The 19,272-nt window shown below is 32.1% G+C and overlaps 1 protein-coding gene and 1 long non-coding RNA gene across 4 annotated transcripts in view; one reads left to right on the forward strand and one right to left on the reverse strand.

Annotated features, from left to right (window-relative positions):
* Nucleotides 1-958: 958 nt before the first annotated feature.
* Nucleotides 959-17,816, reverse strand: LOC118182189 (uncharacterized). 3 transcript variants are annotated; one of them, XR_004757017.2, is made up of 3 exons: nt 17,695-17,816; nt 13,530-13,610; nt 959-1,660 (listed from the first exon to the last, which is right to left on the reverse strand). It is a non-coding gene; the product is annotated as an uncharacterized LOC118182189 (long non-coding RNA). The 3 variants fall into 3 exon arrangements; XR_004757016.2 differs by having other exon boundaries at nt 17,676-17,749; XR_015040702.1 differs by lacking the exon at nt 17,695-17,816 and adding an exon at nt 16,638-17,455.
* A 523-nt stretch (nt 17,817-18,339) lies between these two features.
* Nucleotides 18,340-19,272, forward strand: part of LOC118182198 (beta-1,4-glucuronyltransferase 1-like) — a 451,694-nt gene continuing 450,761 nt past the window's right edge. The window contains exons 1-2 of the mRNA XM_085814254.1: nt 18,340-18,465; nt 18,971-19,143. Of these exons, the coding sequence (XP_085670380.1) occupies nt 19,075-19,143 (69 nt within the window). The 5' untranslated portion in view covers nt 18,340-18,465; nt 18,971-19,074. The remainder of the gene's footprint in view (nt 18,466-18,970; nt 19,144-19,272) is intronic.

Here is a 19,272-nt window from a genome sequence, read left to right on the forward strand (position 1 = left end):
AATTACCATTCCTTGCTTTAAGTAGACTGCTCAATGCTGATTGGGAAATTTTGAGTTAAAGCATAGTTTTCCTCTAGCTCCAGTTACCAAGAACATCAAAATCTTTTAACACTTTATCCTTTACTTTAAGTCTTTTTGGTTTTCATTAAAATCAGCACACAACAAAATTTAAAAAAATGTTTCTTCCATTCTTTTTCTTTTGAAATTTTTATTTAAATTTCAAAAGTTACATTTCCAACCAGCAGAAAAATTACCCTTTGTCCATTTTGTCGATTTGCCTCTTTATGATTACAAGCATGAAAAATGATTTCCTTGCTTTTCCTTCAGTCTACAGTTACCATTTCCTTTCTATTCAAAGACTGGTAATGCTCAGAGGCATTTCATGAACTTTTTTAATAACTGTGAACATAATACGTCTATACCAAAGGGAAGATTTTAAACACAGAAACCTTAAAAAATGAAATGCAGAAGTTGCACTTGCACCACCTATCAGATGATATTCAAGAAGAAACATTCACTCATTTATGCCTTTAATACTTTTAATACCTCAACAAGATTGTTTTCATTAAATTTAAGATAACGAAATTCTGCTCATCGAAGTTCCAATGTGGATGAATGCTATGTAAACAGTGTCTCACAGGTACAGGGATAAGGAATTCTCAGTCAACAATTTATTATAGTATCACACACCTGAATTAAAAAGCTATAGTGCACATAATGTTAAATGAATGGAGCACAAAAAGCTTTGATAGGTAGTTTAAGTAGGGTCTTCTGGCTTTTCCACCAATTAGTATGTATTTGTTTTGGTTCTTGGAAATTTAGATGTAATAAGCGACTGAGTTTATTACTTAATAAGTTTAATAAGTTCTTTAGTATGTTAATGTATTCTCTTTTTAAATTTTGTATCGTTTAGTGTGAATATATAACACACAACAGAATCTATGACAATTAACACATATTCTTGTAAAAATCTTTTTATTAAAAACAAACAGTATGCATTACATTTCTACTGTGTCATTAATTTAGCACAGTACAGCAAGATTTTTAGTAAAAATGACTAAAAATTTTGAAGACAGCTGGAAAAAATTCACATGCACAGTAAGTGAGATCGCTGCAAAACAATCTTCTAAAGGAAATACATAAAAGTGGAAAGTGAAACAAAATGAAGGAAAACATCAACTAACAAACAAACACAGAAAGTAAATTCTAGGACATAATGGGAGAAAAGAGGAAGAGAATTAATGCAGGGCATGATAAGCAACTCGGACTGTCAAAAGTTTTGCAAATCTGAGTGAGGATAAAATAGTCAGTCAATTTTATTATGACTTCAGGGCAACATTGGGGGCTATTTTTCAAACATGATAACAGAATGAATGAATTAATAGTTTTTGAGAATTCATACTACAGGGAACTTAAAGAATTGGTATTCATTTTTCAAATTATTCCTTAAAGGATCAGTATTAATTTTTAGATACAAATCTTCTAATATTTTGCAAGTTATACATTATATGAAGTGTTATTTAAATAATAATTTAATTATTAAAATAATAAAACACAGACAATGGCCAAACAAATAAAAGGATATGTGCACCAACTTTTCGAATACACTGCACCAATCACAATTACAGTCTGGACATTAGGATTTCGATTTTCGTTTTGCCTGCAAATTTAAAGCACCAGATAAATACACACAAATGGCTAAATTTATTTTTACATGCAAAAAAACTATAATGCCTGCTTAGAAAATTAACACTCTTCTTCAACTTAGAAAAATAATATACCATATTTGACGGCATATAAGACACACTTTTTTTCCTAAATTTGGTCTAAAAAAAAGTTACCTGCATCTTATACGTGAAGGACACAGTCTTATACGTGAAGGTAATTGCATTCAATTATTGTTTATTTGGCTTTTACGAAATGTGAGAACTAAAAGAAACCACGCTATTGAAACTTTTTTCCCTTGTGTGTGGCCGTCTAAATAAGGGTGTGTCTTATATGCCGTCAAATACGGTATTTCAATAAATATAATCTCTTGTTTTCTAAATTACCTCTAATTTGTATAAATTGTGAATTCAGTATCAAACACACCATTAAAACAATCCCTTTCTAATTTAAAAATCTTTCCAAATTTCTCTCTTGTAGATTAAAAAAAGAAAGAAATTAAAATTTTAGGTTTTATGATATTTTTAAAGGACTTTTGAAGAATAGAGATCAGTGTTATACCACTTCAGAAACTTAGTCTTTTTCTTTAAAAAAAAAAAAAAAAAAAAAAAAAAAAATCTTTGCCAATACAGGGTTATATTTTTAACTAATATTAAATTATTAATTAACTGGGTTTTTTTCCCCCTCTTCCTATTAAATATTTTAGTGATGCTTCAGATTTCTCAATTTCACTTTTATAAATATTTTTATGCACTAATTTTCCCCCAAAAAGGATGCAACCGTTTCTTTACTTTTTGGTTCATCCTAACATATTCCCTCTTCTGTTGGTACTACTAGTACATGGTAGACAAGAAAGCACTTCCTACTGAAAAATCTTTTATAATTTTATAAAATCTTAATCAATTTCAAAATAAAAGGCATTTTGTTTCTCAAAATGATAGCTATTAGTTTTCAAAAGCAGTTGCAGATATTTGCAACAGACTTCCAAAAATACTCCAGAGATAATTTGAAAATTCCTGCTTAATTTGCTCATGCTAATTGTATCAGTTAACAACCCTCCAGCACAAAACACAACTTTATCTGTCTGCTGCTTTTCATCTGATACAGCTGAAAAGATCAAACCAGTTTTTGTACTAAACAAGCATCAGCTTTCCATACTCCAACTGGTAACTACAGTCTTCCGTCAGTAAGTTTTGGCAATAATGTAAGTTTGCATTCAATGCTTCCTTCAGATCACATCAGATTGTATATCAGGTTTCATTGCTTTTGTGACATATCTATATTTCTAACTTCTGAGGATTCAGAGAGAACATTTTCTGAGACACCTGCACATTTCTATCAATCCTGAATTCTGAGAGGTGATTTACCAACAAAATAAATTCTACCACTGTTAAGAAACAAAATGCTTTTTACTGTAATTTTAATTGTGAAAAAAATATTTGCTTTAACTGTATTTGGTGTTTTACGTTTTTCTACATTTTAAAATTTTTAATGAAGATATTTTGAGGTTTTATGTATTTTTGACTTGCCGCGAAGTGAGAACTGAATTAATTGAATGAGAAATCTATCTCTAATGAAATTCAAAGAAATAAGTTTAACTGAAATTGCAGCAAAAAATGTATATTATTTAATATTCCATACAAAGAACTCATGTGGTGTCCGCATTAGATTTTTGGTTATCGGGACCAGACCAGTTGCCAAATATTTCGCTAAACTTGACAAGAGGTTTGTATGAAATCATCATTTTGCTTTAAAACAGTAATATTCTGTGAAATTAATTTAACTGGAATTTTTATTTTAAATGTTCAAATTTGGGACTTATTTAATGATGAAATATCATGAATATAATTTTTGCAAGAGCAAAGAATTATCACTATAAAAGAAAGTCTGAAAAACCACAAAATGAAACTTTCTGGCAAAATGGAAAAGATACGATGTGCCGAGGAGGAGGGGGGAAAGGATAACATTCTGAAAATGGTTTGAAGGAATGAAAGTGAGTTTTTTAAGGGCAATTTGTTTCGTTCATGCATGGTGTTTAGTTTTAAATTCCAATACATTTTGTCAGTATCTTGATATGAATCAGTGTACTATTGTTGATCCATACAGAGCCAGAAAGTATGAGAGAATTTTGTGGCAAAGCAATTATGCATAGACCATTGGTTAAAATAGGTAAATTATTAATTTCTATTAAAGTGATCAAAATAACCTACTGCTTATACAATGCTATAGTTCTTGAATTTCATATATTCACCACAGAATCAATATTAACAATAATCAATATTAAAGGGGGGTTAAATTCTCATAATATAACTTTAGGACGGCACGATCCAAAACACTTTTCCCCCATCCTTTACTGTTCCCTAATGAGAAAATTCGTTAAGCTGGTCATTTGTCCCCTCCATCGATGAAGTAAAATTTACATGTTTGTCAGACTCTGGACAATAGTCTAGAATAGGTATATAGAATAGGTACTATATTTGCGACTTTTTCAAAGTTTATTTTGATTTAATTTAAACTCTATACCATTTACTATTTCTGATCAATCTCGGTAATAATTTGTGAATTTTCTGTCTTTTTTTCTACCAGAAATAAAGAAACAAGAATAGAACTTGGCAAAATATAACAAATATGAAGTAGCTTTATGTGCCTGTAGGTTGGAATGCAATATTTGATAATCTATTTTCATTAATAAAATAAGAGTAATAAATAATTTAATGAAATAATGATAAGGAATTCATAATACAGTCAAAAGTCCTTAATTCAGACACCCATAATTCGGAATGATCTATAATCCGTACCTCAAAGCTACAAACTTTCTGCGCATGCGTCTACGCGTGCGCGGAAGACCTTTACGGCTTCGAATATGCGTGTGCGCATGCGCATAATACGTTTACGCATGCACGTTCAATGTATAAAGGACGGTATAAGCTAAGCTAAAATTATCTAATTCAGTTAATATTGCAGATTGCGTTGTTCCTTAATCTTCGAATTGGATCCGGCTTATTATTTTTTGCAGACTGTTAGAGCAATTTTATAAAAGTAAGCTTGAACTTTCGATTATATCAAATAGAATTTCCAATATACATTTACTAATATGTAAAGGATCTACAAAGCAAAAGTATGTTTCGAAGTCCATTAAACAGAAAGTGGAATTGCTGCAAAAAATGGATAAAGGCATATCCTTTGATTATCTAACCATTCCAAAATATGTTTACCAATTTCACGCTGCTCTAGGTGGGAGGGAAACGACGCGGCGCACAATGAATTGGAAGTTGATCTGTCAGCACTATTCTTATCTTCAGGGCAGATGTTTTTATTTTATTTGGCTTATAATTCCTTACTAAATGTAGTATTTCATCTCAAAGTAGTCCGTCTTTGATATGATTTAAATCAAGTTCCTCATCATTATAATTCGCTTCCGATAGTGAAGAAAGTGACACAGAGGTTATTGAAAACGAAAAAATTTCTATTGACAAATTATTCGGTATTCTTGACACAGCAATTATAGGACTTGAATAGCGGAACTTTGTAACTAAAGAAGAAATTATGTCTGTTTAATAGAATTTAGAAAGTATTATCCCATGAAACGAAGCAACTTAAACAACTTCCATTGAAAGAAATGTTTAATAAAGTAAACAAATAAATATTAAGCTTTTTCTTTTTGTAAATTTTGATACCCTTTAGATCATAATTTTTTCTTCATTTCATAAATTATGGTTTCATATTTTTAATTTTATAATTTCTGCATGCCATCTTACCAGATTTAAACTGATGATCTATAATCCGGAAAAATCAATAATCCGGAATCGCCAAAGTCCCGACGAGTCCGGATTAACGACTTTTGACTGTAATATTCATTACTATTAGATGATTAGAATATGATTCATTACTGTTAGATTTTAAAATAAACACAAAACAATAATAAAGCTTTAAATCTGTTTCTTTTTTCTTTCTTTTTTATTGTAATATAAAAAAGAAAATCGGAGATATATTAGTTATTTGATAATTTAACTTTAACAAATATTACTTTAGACTATTGGGGCAAAAAAGGTATATCTGTAGAGAGAATTTTCTTTATAAAATCGGATATTGCATTCGTTAGGAGGGGAAAAATTCTCCAAATACCCATATATTCAATTCATTTTATACCTGCAGTGTGAAGTGAAGTCTGATAAGGTAATTTCTTAAATCTTTGCATTTCTGTGATGTCCGTAGAGAGAGAGAACACTTTGAGGCTTCTTTTTAATATTTGCTGATGAAAATTTTAATCTATGATTTAAAATTTTAGAAAATATAAATTTATCAAAAATATTTTTTAGAACAGTTTTAAATGTTTACAAAGAATTCTACATAAATTTTGTTTCATAGGCTGATTTCGTTCAAAACCATCATTATAAGTTTGATTTTTCCTTGATTTTAATGAAATGGATATACATGTTCTACATAATAAATTTTCTAATTTATTTTTAAAAGATTAATATTTCGTACTTTCAAAATAATAAGGACATACAGGGTGTTGACATTTACAGTGTAGGAAATATGTTTTTTATATTTCTATTAGTGATTAAAATGATTAGCCAGGAATATTTTCAAAACAAAATGCTTTCTTTTTCTGCTTATATTTGGCCACAACTCTAAGACTGAGAAGCATATCAATTAGTTTCTCTGGTTTTAAACAATTCATCTGAAAATTAAAAAAAATGAACAGCAAAATGAGTTTCCAAAAATTCAGTCTTTATACCAGGAAACAAAGGTCAATATGTTAGCTTTGTCATGCTCATTTGGTTGTCTCCATTCAAATAAATTATTAGCGTTGCTTTTGAAGTCGTCGGCTACTTTATCCTCATTAAAAGATTGATTAACACGTATTTCTTCTATATTTGAACAGTGCGAATCTGTGTCACCAAAAGTTTCCCCTTCTAAATCTTTTATTCTAAATCAACTTATTAATTTCGTCCTGACTGAGACCTTTGAAACGAGGTGCCATAATAACAACTGAATAAGAGCACAAGGAAAAAAGTTACACTGAAATCACAAGAAAAAGCTGTAATTTTTAAAAGAGAGATAGCACCTGTTTTATTTTCAAGTACATTGGCGCGAGACGTCTTTGCCAGAATGCAGCCAACCAGATAAGAAACGGAACACAATGCATAGCCAGGGGCTGCTCTGACACAGGAAACTGGACCACCTAGAGATTCTAAAGATAAATGGTTACTCTAAAAGGGGGAAAGAAAGGCTGGTACGACAGTTGTACCATAGCCGGCTTAAAAGCAAGTAAATTTCGTGGTACAACAGTTGTACCACCGGCTTTAGAATGTTAAGCATTCTTACTACCGTAAAAGTCTGAGATCGGGGCTCATGAGGATTTTGTCGATTACAGAGTTTGGATCCTCAGTTTAAGTCTAATAAGTAAAATGACATGTAGAAATTATAAAATTAAAAATGTGACATAGTTATTTATGAAACAATGGAGCATTTATATTCTTAAAGAAATTAAAATTTACAACTTACTAAAATTTTCCTACTAAATTATGAATTGAAATTTTTTTTTTCAACAATCTCTTTGTCATTTTCTTCACTAAGCAGTAGTAATATTGTCTGCTTTTAGAATCATACTATAGATTTCAAATAGTATCTCATTTTAGCAAGCAACGTCGTGGTGCGCAATGAACTGGAAGTTGATCTGTCAGCACTATCCTTATCTTCAGGGCAGATGTTTTTATTTTATTCAGCTTATAATTCCTTACTAAATGCAGTATTTCATCTCGATGTAGTCCGTCTTTGATATGATTTAAATCAAATTCCTCATCATTATAAATATCACGAATACATATTTTATAGTTTTCTGGTTGCAATTTTCTAATTTCGACTATGCGTAATATATGCTTTATGCATGCGTGCCTTGAAACAATAATAAAATAAACAAATAAATATTAAGGTTTTTTTTGTAAATTTTGATACCCTTTAGATCATAATTGCTCTTTATTTCATAAATTACGGTTTCATATTTTTAATTTCATAATTTCTGCATGCCATCTTACCAGATTTAAACTGATGATCTATGATCCGGAAAAACCGATAATCCGGAATCGCCCGACAAGTCCAGCTTAAAGACTTTTGACTTGGCCCTGAAACTGATTGTGGGAGAATCATGAATAAGGGTTATTTTCTTGATTATAATTCTAAAATGACCCTCTGATTTTGTATCTTGATGTTTCCTGGCCCCCCCCCCCCCAATATGCATCCAACTAGCAGATAGCCATGAAATTGCAGAAAAGGAGGTCTGGAGATCAGTACAATGAACACGTAAGTCAGTAGAAACGTCATGCATATGCAAATATCAGGAACGAAACGTCATGAATTGTCATGCGTATGCAAATATGAGGAACGAAACGTCAGAGGCAACGTGAGAGTACACAAAACGCATGATGTTGGCGGGCGCAGTTCAACAGTAGAATAAAAGGAAGGATGGAGACGCAATTCAACATATTCGCTGCAAGTGCCAGTGAGTCAGTTCGTGAAATATGGCTAGAATAAATCACCTGGATGACTTTACACTTGGAAGAATGATCGGAAAGCTGGAGGAGGGGCGTATTGTCACCAGTGTAGCTGCAGAGTTCGGAATCAACAAAAGTGTTGTTTTGCGCGCTTGGAAAGCATTCCAAACCACAAGTATAGCTGTTAGAAAGGTTAGTGGTGGCTGCCTGAGGACGACCTATGCTGCAGGGGATTTATTCGACCTATGCTGCAGGGGATTTATTATACCTATGCTGCAGGGGATTTATTATACCTATGCTGCAGGGGATTTATTATACCTATGCTGCAGGGGATGACCGATATATCGTCCTGCAAGCGAAAAGAGGCTGACAGCAATCAGCAAACGCCATTGCTCAGCAACTCTGTACAGCAACGAGGCGACAAGTGTTGCGGTTTACTGTGGCCAAATGCCTTCACAAAGGGGGCCTATTCGCCCGCCCTCCTGAACGCTGCCTCCCATTGAAAGTTGGCCACTGATGCCACTGTTTACAGTGGTGCAGAGAGCACAAAACCTGGACAACTTTGCAAAAAGGAAATACTATGAAAAGCCAGGAGCTATGAATCTAGTATAAGAGTAAGATAAATATTATTGTTTCAAATGTTATTATGGATAGTAGCAGCTGCATTAAGAAAGGAAAAGGTAAGTGTAATTTTTTCCTTCTAATTTTTAGACACTAAACAATAATATAATGCTACAGCAAAATATAAGCGACTTCTAAATTAAGAGAAGCATAATAGACGATATAAAAATTTGGAACTGATAGCATATCAAAGTTCAAAATGTGATAATGTAAGCAAGCATAACATGAAAAATATTTAACAGTCAATGTCTTTGTATAATATTCATCTTTAATTAGAGATTAAGAAAGATTACATTGTTACATCCAAATTATACCTTAAAAGCAACTGCAATTAATAAATTTAGACTCATTGTTTAATAAAAAAGATCCACCCCCAGTTAATTTGGTGTGGTCTAAATAAAATAAACAAATTGAAAAAAAGCATGTGAGAGAAAAAAAGTGATTCATATTACACTGAAAAATTTAACAGATTTACTTTGAAAAATTTAACAGATTTATGTATTTTCACTCTGACATTTATGACCAACTTGCAACTATTTCATGAATATGCATTACTCATACAGATAAACCAAAATTTACTGAAAGGAATTTATTATACCTATGCAATGTAAACTATTCACTTAATTAGTAGTAAATACTAATTCAATTTTTAACAGGGTTCAATACATTACTTGCCAATAGTTATTATGCCATACAATTTTTGCAAAGTGGTCCTGCAGCGATAAAAACTCTATAAAGTATAATTTTTTAACTGTATAAGGTATTTCTCCCACTTCCCTAGAGTGCCTTCATGGTGTAACGGTAGCACGCTGGGCCGGTATTCCAGAGGTCCGTGGTTCGATTACCGGTGAAGGCAGTTGCATATTTTTCATCTTTTCTGCTTCCAATTAACCTAATGACTCTACAAGTGGCGACCGAACTAAAAGGGTAGTGGATGATGATTCTCCACACCCAGGATTTGGCGACTAGGTCCCCTAAAACCCTAGTCGCCCTTTAAAAAGGGGAGTATATAAGGTATTTCTCCCACTTCCCTAGCATGCCTTCGTGGTGTAACGGTAGCACGCTGGGCCGGTATTCCAGAGGTCCATGGTTCGATTGCTGGTGAAGGCGGTTGCATATTTTTTCATCTTTTCTGCTTAATGACTCTACTACTGTATTGAGGAATAAGAATTTCAATGATGCAATAAACACATTTTAAACAAATTTTGAAATGAAAAGAACATATTAAAACTAAGTATTACTTATATTACAAAAAAATCAATATACCTTTTAGTTATTAAACTCTAGCAAAGATTTTTAACTCTGTAATGCTACTGCCAAATTAAAATAAATGTAAATAAAAAAGTTATCTGTTTCACTAATCAACAAAATCTTTTTGTTAAAAAATCTGTTGTTTTTCACAGAAATAAAAATTCCATATTAAAAAAAAATATACTGCTACAATAATTTTAGTGAAATTTAATTTCAACAGTGAAACACAGACTTTTCTTGTTTGAAAAAGATATAAAGTACTTTTTCATTCTCCTCATTCCCTACAAAAGCTCACAAAAAAGCACTGTTGAGGCAATGCATCATGTTACCAAAATGTATATGGCAACCTAGGTTTTCATGTAGCATAATCCTACATGGTTTTCCATTTCTCCAGACATTCCCCCAATGTGACTCAAGGTTGTACACAATACCAAGTCTGTGTAATTATCTTTTCTTTTTTTAGAAACAAATTGTTATGCACATGAGGAGAACAGCAGGGAAAAAAAAATAAAAATGTGAATGTCTTGTGTGGAAAAAGAAAAATACAAAAAATATTTGGCTCCGGATGCATTATTGGAATAGCCATAAAGATATCCAAATAAATGTTTCTCTCAAAAGCAGCCAACCAGTTGGTGACTTTTGGTGGGGATGTAGACAATCAGAAGGTACCAAAGACACTCTAAGTACAAAAATAAAAAATAATAATACACACACAGACAATTAAAATATGACAACTGAGAAAATATTTCTACAATTAGCAGATTTTATTTTGTTATACTTCTGTTATCAGGACCGAATTCAGAAATGTATGTATGTATGCATGTAAGTACAGATGCATGTGTTCACATATGCATGCATATATGTATATATATATATGTGTGTGTATACACATACATACATTTCTGAATCTGGTCCCAATAACAGAATACCACTATTTTTAATGCATATACAGTCAAAAGTCGTTAATTCAGACCTCAAAGTTAAAAACTTTCTGCGCATGCGCCGCGTTGACACATGTGGATAGGCATTTACACGTGCACGTACAACCTTTTACGACTGCGCATATGCGTGTGCGCAAGCGCAGAACACGTTTTCGCGTGCGCGTTTTATGTATAACGGACGGTATAAGCTAAAATTATCTATTTCAGTTAATGTTGATGATTGCGTTGTTCCTTAATCTTTGAATTGGATCTGGCTTATTATTTTTTGCAGACTGTAAGAGCAATATTATAAAAGTAAACTTGAACTTTCGATTATGTCAAATAGAATTTCCGATTTCAAAGGATTGTACAAAACGAAAGTATGTTTCTATGTCTATCAAACAAAAAGTGGAATTGCTGCAAAAAATGGATAAAGACATGAAGAATGTGACAGAGAGGTTAGTGAAAACGAAAAAATTTCGATTGAGAAGTTAGTCAGTATTCTCGGCACAGCAATTAACGGGACTTGAACAGCGGAACTTTGTAACTGAACAAGAAATTATGTCTGTTTATAGAACTAAAGAGGAAGTAATCAAATAAAACGAAGCAACTTAAACAACTTACATAGAAAGAAATGTTTAATAAAGTAAACAAATAAATACAGTAAGACCCCGCTTAACGCTGTTTCGTTTAGCGCTGTTTCGGTTTAGCGCTCTTTTATTTCAACCCGGGGATTCTCCGAAACTGTGTGCAGCGCTAGGTTTCCAAATAACATATCCGAAACAGTGTAGTTGTGTTTCTTGCTTGGTGGACGCATTTTTATCATTTGAAACATTTGTTGACATTATTGTAAGTTTAAATTTGTATAATACTATAACGATTAATACAGTGACAAATATTATGATCTTTAGTTTTTATCATGGGTGATAATAAAAAACAAGAAAAGAAAGCAACCAGAAAAAGCATTTCACTGGAAACTCAAATGCAAGTGATTAGAAGATTAGATTCTGATGAACGTCAATCTCAAATTAGTGCTGCATTGATTTTGGCAACTTCAACAATGAGGACAATTCTTAAGAATAAAGAAAAAATACTGTCATCGGCAACTGCAACTACATCAAGCTCTGCAACTAGAATTACTCGTTCTAGAAATAACATTATAGAGGAAATGGAAAAACGACTGTCTATATGGATTGACGACAAAATTGAACGCAATATGCCATTAAGCCAATCTATCATAATGCCTTCTTAACAAAAAGGCAGAAAATTGGAAACCCAGAATAGACTGAATGATCTGACTGAGAATTTTATTTGTTTTTAAAAGTATATGCGTTTATATTGTTTTTATTTTTGTAAGAAATAAATGTTTGATTTTATTTTTATTAAAAAAAACATTATTAAATTTAATGCCTAACCATTTTTTATCCGTCTTCCCCTAACCCCATTATTTACATGTTAAGATAGCCTCGCTTAGCGCTGTTTCGCCTTACGCTCTACTTCGATGGAACGTATCCCCCACGTTAAGCGGGGTCTTACTGTATTAGGCTTTTTTTTGTAAATTTTGATACCCTTTAGATCATAATTGTTCTTTATTTCATAAATTAAGGTTTCATATTTTTAATTTTAGAATTTCTGCACGCCATCTTATGAGATTTAAACTGATGATCTATAATCCGGAAAAATCGATAATCCGGAATCGAAGTCCCGACGAGTCCGGATTAACGACTTTTGACTGTATTAGTGTTCAGATACATTAGAGTAAATAAATAGGCAAAAATAAGATAGCTATATGATATATAGTAACAAAAACTACAGTATGAATGTTAACATTAATATTAACAGTATTAATGTTAATAGCATCAATTGTAAAATTTAACTAAGTATTGAATGTTTCTGAATGATTCAGTTTGAAGCATATAATGAAAATTAATGAAAAATCTTATCCTGCATAGTTTCTGCTGCAGCATATTCTGGGATGCAGATAGAATCTTAGTGAAATAATATTGCTAAAAACAAATTTCCAGGTATTGGGTAAAAAACACGATCATGCGTTCGGCTGGAAAGCAGTGATTAGTCAGAAGCGAGCTCACAGGTGGTATTTTTCAGACGACGGGAGACCACATGAGTTGACTTAACTTCAACATTTCGCCGCTTTTCGCATCAGTTTCAGGCATCTCGTCTCAAATGTCCAGTTTATATCACGATTTTCAAATGATTACACTTTCAAAAATTCTTCTAGAGGAAACTAAAAAGTCAAATTGACTATTCTTAATAAAAATTTCAGATAATAATAAAAAATGCATATGTTAATACCATAAATGATATATGATTGATAATTTTTACAGAATAATCTAAAGCAATACATTGTTGTGAGAAAATAGTGATGGATTTCAAATGGATTAGATAGATAAAATAGTGATGGATTGAGACTCGTGTATTATGGATATATCCACTGCTAGAACTCTGAAGTTTTGGAATCTGTTGTCCTCCTCTACCTTTATAGAAATATAAAGGTGCTCAGCATACCAATTACTTTCATAGACATACAAATGATAGACATGAGTTCAACACTTACACTGAATAACGGATGAATTAACTCCTTCAACTATGAGAAACACCATATTTCCTTGCATAGCTTTCCTTTTAGTGGCCCATTCTGAAAATTAAAACAATATTCATGTAATACGTCCCTTCTTAAAGCATTCACAGTACAAACACTTTTTTAATTTAAAAATGGATTTGTCAACGTAGTGATTGTTTTTGTTTTACTAACAAAGGCAAAACCTTGAAAACTACACACAAAGGTCATGCCAAACCTTGCCTTTCTAAAGCAGTTGAACTTTATGCTATCCTAATATGAGAACTAACTGATCACAGTGAAGCAAACATGAAATGACAATCAATCTATAATTTTGCCAAATTAGCTGCACATTCACATTCTCTAATTATTTATGAATGATTGTTTGTATTCATGTTTCTGGAAATTTATTTCAGAAAGTAACACGCAAACATCTTCTATTGCCTCTCCTGCTAAAACTTGAGTTTTTTTTTTAATCAATATCCACCCAAGCATTAAATTTCTCACAATTCGTGTTAGCTGAAGACATTTCTAGATATTCACCCTCCTTTATTTCACCATTTACTAAAAGTTTGCATGTTTAAAATAGAAATCAAATTCAAGATTCTTGGCTTCCTTATTCGGCAACTTGCCTCTCAACTAAAAATTCCTGTACAATATTAGAACTTCATTACGCGATTTTACTTTATTTGACAGAAATTTTTCAGTCAAAAAAATTATTTTATAATATTTTGATAACATTAACCGATTATGCGTTGTCCACGTTTTCGTATACAGTCAAAAGTCGTTAATCCGGACTCGTTGGGACTTCGGCGATTCCGGATTATCGATTTTTCCGGATTATAGATCATCAGTTTAAATCTCGTAAGATGGCATGCAGAAATTCTAAAATTTAAAATATGAAACCTTAATTTATGAAATAAAGAACAATTATAATCTAAAGAGTATCAAAATTTACAAAAAAAAAGCTTAATATTTATTTGTTTACTTTATTAAACATTTCTTTCAATGCAAGTTGTTTTAAGTTGCTTCGTTTTATGTGATAATACTTTCTCTTTAATTCTATAAACAGACACAATTTCTTGTTCAGTTACAAAGTTCCGCTGTTCAAGTCCCGTTAATTGTTGTGCCGAGAATACCGACTAACTTGTCAATCGAAATTTTTTTGTTTTCACTAACCTCTCTGTCACATTCTTCATGTCTTTATCCATTTTTTGCAGCAATTCCACTTTTTGTTTGATGGACATTGAAACATACTTACGTTTTGTACGTATGAATCCTTTGGGAGCTCCAGAACCGGAAATTCTATTTGACATAATCGAAAGTTCAAGCTTACTTTTATAAAATTGCTCTTACAGTCTACAAAAAATAATAAACCGGATCCAATTCGAAGATTAAGGAACAACGCAATCATCAACATTAACTGAAATACATAATTAGGTAATTTTAGATTATACATAAAACGCGCACGCGAAAACGTATTCTGCGCTTGCGCAAACACATATGAGCAGTGGTAAAAGGTCTTACGCGCACGCGTAAACACCTATGCGCATGTGTCAACGCTGCACATGCGCAGAAAGTTTTTAGCTTTGAGGTCCAGATTATAGATCATTCCGGATTATGGATGTCCGAATTAACGACTTTTGACTGTACAAATAAATGGGCTCGACATGAGACTGTTCGAAAACAATATCCAAATGACAACATTAACGACGATCGTATAACGCGGCGGCCCGTACTTATTACAAGAATGAAGGTTAAGCTAAAGTGACTTCATGGCCTGATTTTAACGGGACAGTCCCGCGTCCCGCCGATTTTTAAAAATATTCCGCTTTTTGTAAAACATCTGCATTTCTTATTTTAAATATAGTGCAAAAATATATTACCTATTATTTATTAATTATCATAGTAAATATAAAGAAATAAAACTACATAAATAAAAAGACATATAAAATGCATGCAGAGTAAACTAAATTAGGCGATGTAACAAGTTAGATTTACTTGGTGATGTTCGATCCTTAACGTTATGTCTCGTCAAGGAATATGTATTGTTAATGGAGGAACAGCTAGCATTAGCTAAAGGGCTATTTGCTTTCGGCACAATAAACCACAATCAAAGTTTCAGATCAGTTGATTGTATGTCGCAAATTGTACAAAACATTGTACGAAAAAAATTTGCAAGTGCAAGGACAAAAACTGAAGCAATTATTTGTAATGTTTTTCACTATATTCGTTTTCACAATTGCAGAAAGAATTAGATTAAATGTACATTTATATCCATATATTATGATGCTTCCAACCACATAACACTAGCTCCACTGTTCACAGTTACGTGTATATTAGGATTAGACACTCCGCCACTAGAAATCTATCGGCGAGTAGCGCTTCACACAGCCCGGTTCTACACTTGACAGTACCCGTACGGTCCCTGCTGAGCCTGATCGGACCATAGGACGGACCTATGGTCTAGTCCTGTGAAGAATGATAATATACCCAAGAAATCGAAGCTGTCAGGACACAAGTTCAGCAATGGTCTGGTAGAACCCCAGGTCTCCTCCCATAAATGGTTGGTTCCGGAAATCCACAAGATTTAATATTATTTCCCACAACTGTTAAGACTTTTTGATCCAGAAACAGGAATTAAAATTAGAGTATTATATTTTGTTTCATTGCCGTGTGAAACTTCACAAATAATTTTTGATTCAATAAGTACTACTTTCAAAAATAATAATTTGAACAATAAAATTATTGCCTATCGTGGGGATAACACTAACGCAAATTTTGGTGGAAAAGCTAGAAGAGGGATCAATAACGTTTTAACGAAACTTAATGAACATTTGAACCAATAAATTATTGGGGTAGGATGCGCAGCACACATTCTACACAGTACTATTCAAACAGCATCTGACTTACTTCCAGTGGAACTTGAAAATATTAATGCAAAAACTTATACGTATTTTTATGTATATACACTGTGCATGTTGAAAGTTTGAAGGATTTTTGTGAAAGTGCAGAAATCGAACATTAAAGAATTATTGGTTACAGCAAAACACGATGTCTAGCTCTTTTACCAGCTGTAGAAAATATTTTAAAAATAATACGAACCATTAAAATCATACTTTTTATCACAAGATAAATGTCCAACAATATTGCAGCTCTTTATTGAAAGTGACCAATCACAAATTTGGCATCAGTTCATCCACAACCAAGCTACATTATTTCAGAATGCTGTGAAAATTACTGAAGGGGGACAAAATTTCAATTATGTCAAATGAAATCAATAATTTTCTGGCCTGCTTTCATAACTAAATTATAATTCTCATTTCATTCCATTTGACCCGCTTTGTCTCGATGAAAATGTGGTCACTTTAGGTTAAGCACTAGTTCATCCTATTTGTGATCCAGGTAGGAATAGAATTTCCCATTTTGCACTGCGATTTGTAATTTTTTGAATCAAATTTCAATGTTTGATGTTCAAATTATGAATTATAAAGAAGTAATCTTCTTAATAGACATGATACCTATGCATCTTACACACACACATATATATGTAAGATATAATAAAATATGATAGCTGTTTCAAAAAAAAAAATAATTGACGTCCTCAAAATTAACATTCTAAATTTGGTAATCTGCCCCTAAATTCATCTCTTCTCACAGGTTCCAGACTTTCTATCTCATGTTACGTTTTAATGCAGATGCCTCTCGTCCAATCAAATTAATTCTAAACCAAAACTGTGAACTGAAACTTCAGCCTTCTTGCTATGAAAGTACTATAACCTTTCCCCCTTTCCGCGTTAATTGTCCTGCTGGTAAGACGCTTATCATCCCTGCTGCCGCTTACTTGCTTAAGATGACGTCGTACTCCAAAATGGGAGTTATTCTATTCAAATATTATTAAGAAATATCTTGTCTGAAAAAGAATGATTTGATATGCATGGAAAAAAAAAAAAAAGATTGTGATTTTTCAAGATATGTTGTGCTAAATTGCGTCATCATGTTTTCCACTCTGCCACCTTCAAACCACAGTTTCATTACATATATATATATATATTCTACGTCTAACAAAGTCATTAACATTTCTTATTTGCGTTTAGAAGTCATCTTATCATATACTAAAGAAATATAGCAATCATTACATACATAAATATTTATTACTCACGAAAACAATCCCTGCGGAGAACAAAACCAAACCACCGATGCCAACAATGCACGGAGTTGTATTCCTGCTTCTATGCTATAAATGCAGCAGAAAAGTGTATAGTTAATGTATAAATTTAAGAGCGAACTATAGACAAAAGATTAGAACTTTAATCCATACAATAATATACACTGTAGAGTTTAAAAAAAAAAAAAGGCTGCATGCAGATCTCATATATTATTTGAAACTTAGACAAAAATGATATAGTCTACTGAAATAGAAATTCTAGAAAAGTATGAAACTGATCTGAGAAATAATGATAGTTAACTTTTTCAACACTATTTCATTCTATTAAAAATCGCTTTTATGATTGTCTGAATTAAACTAAAAGTATTTGAACTTGTATTTAATTCAGTGAAGCTGCATTACCAAATTAGTTTCGAAATCAAGAAATCTTTCGTAATAATATTCAAAATAAATAGTTTTATAAAAGAAAATTACATTAACAGAAAGAGTGGTTAGAAATTTTTTTTCAAGGTGGTTATTTTTCATATTTTTACGAGGTTTGTTTTTCTTTTTTTTTTCCGCGCCCATGTCGTCCGCTCTGTCTTGCAGCGCCGCTGGGCAGAAGCGTCAGATTTTTGCCATTTTCCACACATGCGGATGGAAAACACAGAATGGACTTCACTAGCAGTCAAACGGTCGTCAAGCGCGGAGCGCGAAATGTTGTCTGCTCTATGTTTTTGTTGTGACTGAATTCACATGCATTTCGGTGGATATTCGCATTCAATGGTTGGTTACGTTTCTCATTCCGAATTCCTTAATTTTAAGAAAATTAATAAATGTGCAGTATTATGCGCTCTATTAATGCATTCATTTATTATTAACTTAATTAATATCTTCATATATATAAGAGTGCTTGTGAACAAAAAAGTATAGGCTCCTAAGCTAGAACAACATTATGAAGGCCTGCAAAAAGTGAATACATTATATTTCAATATATCAGAATTTTTCGTCATTTTTTTCTGTCAAATAATATAAACATTTATTTCCCTCTCAAAAGAACTTTTCTAAATGGTGGGTCATATTATAGAGTACTACATGTCTCCCGAGTGAAAAACATTTGATTTACATATTTGCATAAATTATTACGTTCTATCAGGATATTTGTTTTGGCTTGATGATTAATTAAAGAACTAAAGTTATAAGCTTGTTCTATGATGAATGCATTATACATTTTAGTAAAAATTCTAATTTCTTTGTTATAAATCTAAAGTGTTATCCTTTCTTTTGGCAGGTCATAAAACATGAGGATAACATCAATATATGCTACTTTTTCAGTGATGCAGAAAGAGCAAAATAATAACAGGAAAAACAGCATGTCATGACGACAGCATAAAAATGACAAACATGACTGCTTTATGGAGGAGGGTTGTAATTCTCCTTGTAGTTGTAATCGCTATTCTACAGGTGAGATATTGCTTTTTTTTTTTTTTTTTTTTTTTAATGCCATGCAGATATTTCTTTCACACAAATTTTATGAAATACTATGACATGTAGATTTCTATTTTAGCCGTGCATGAAAAAGGAGTGTTTAAT

Source organism: Stegodyphus dumicola, chromosome 4 (assembly GCF_044657685.1).
Source record: "Stegodyphus dumicola isolate Sdum_Otavi_A_Nest chromosome 4, ASM4465768v1".
Lineage (NCBI taxonomy): Eukaryota > Metazoa > Arthropoda > Arachnida > Araneae > Eresidae > Stegodyphus > Stegodyphus dumicola.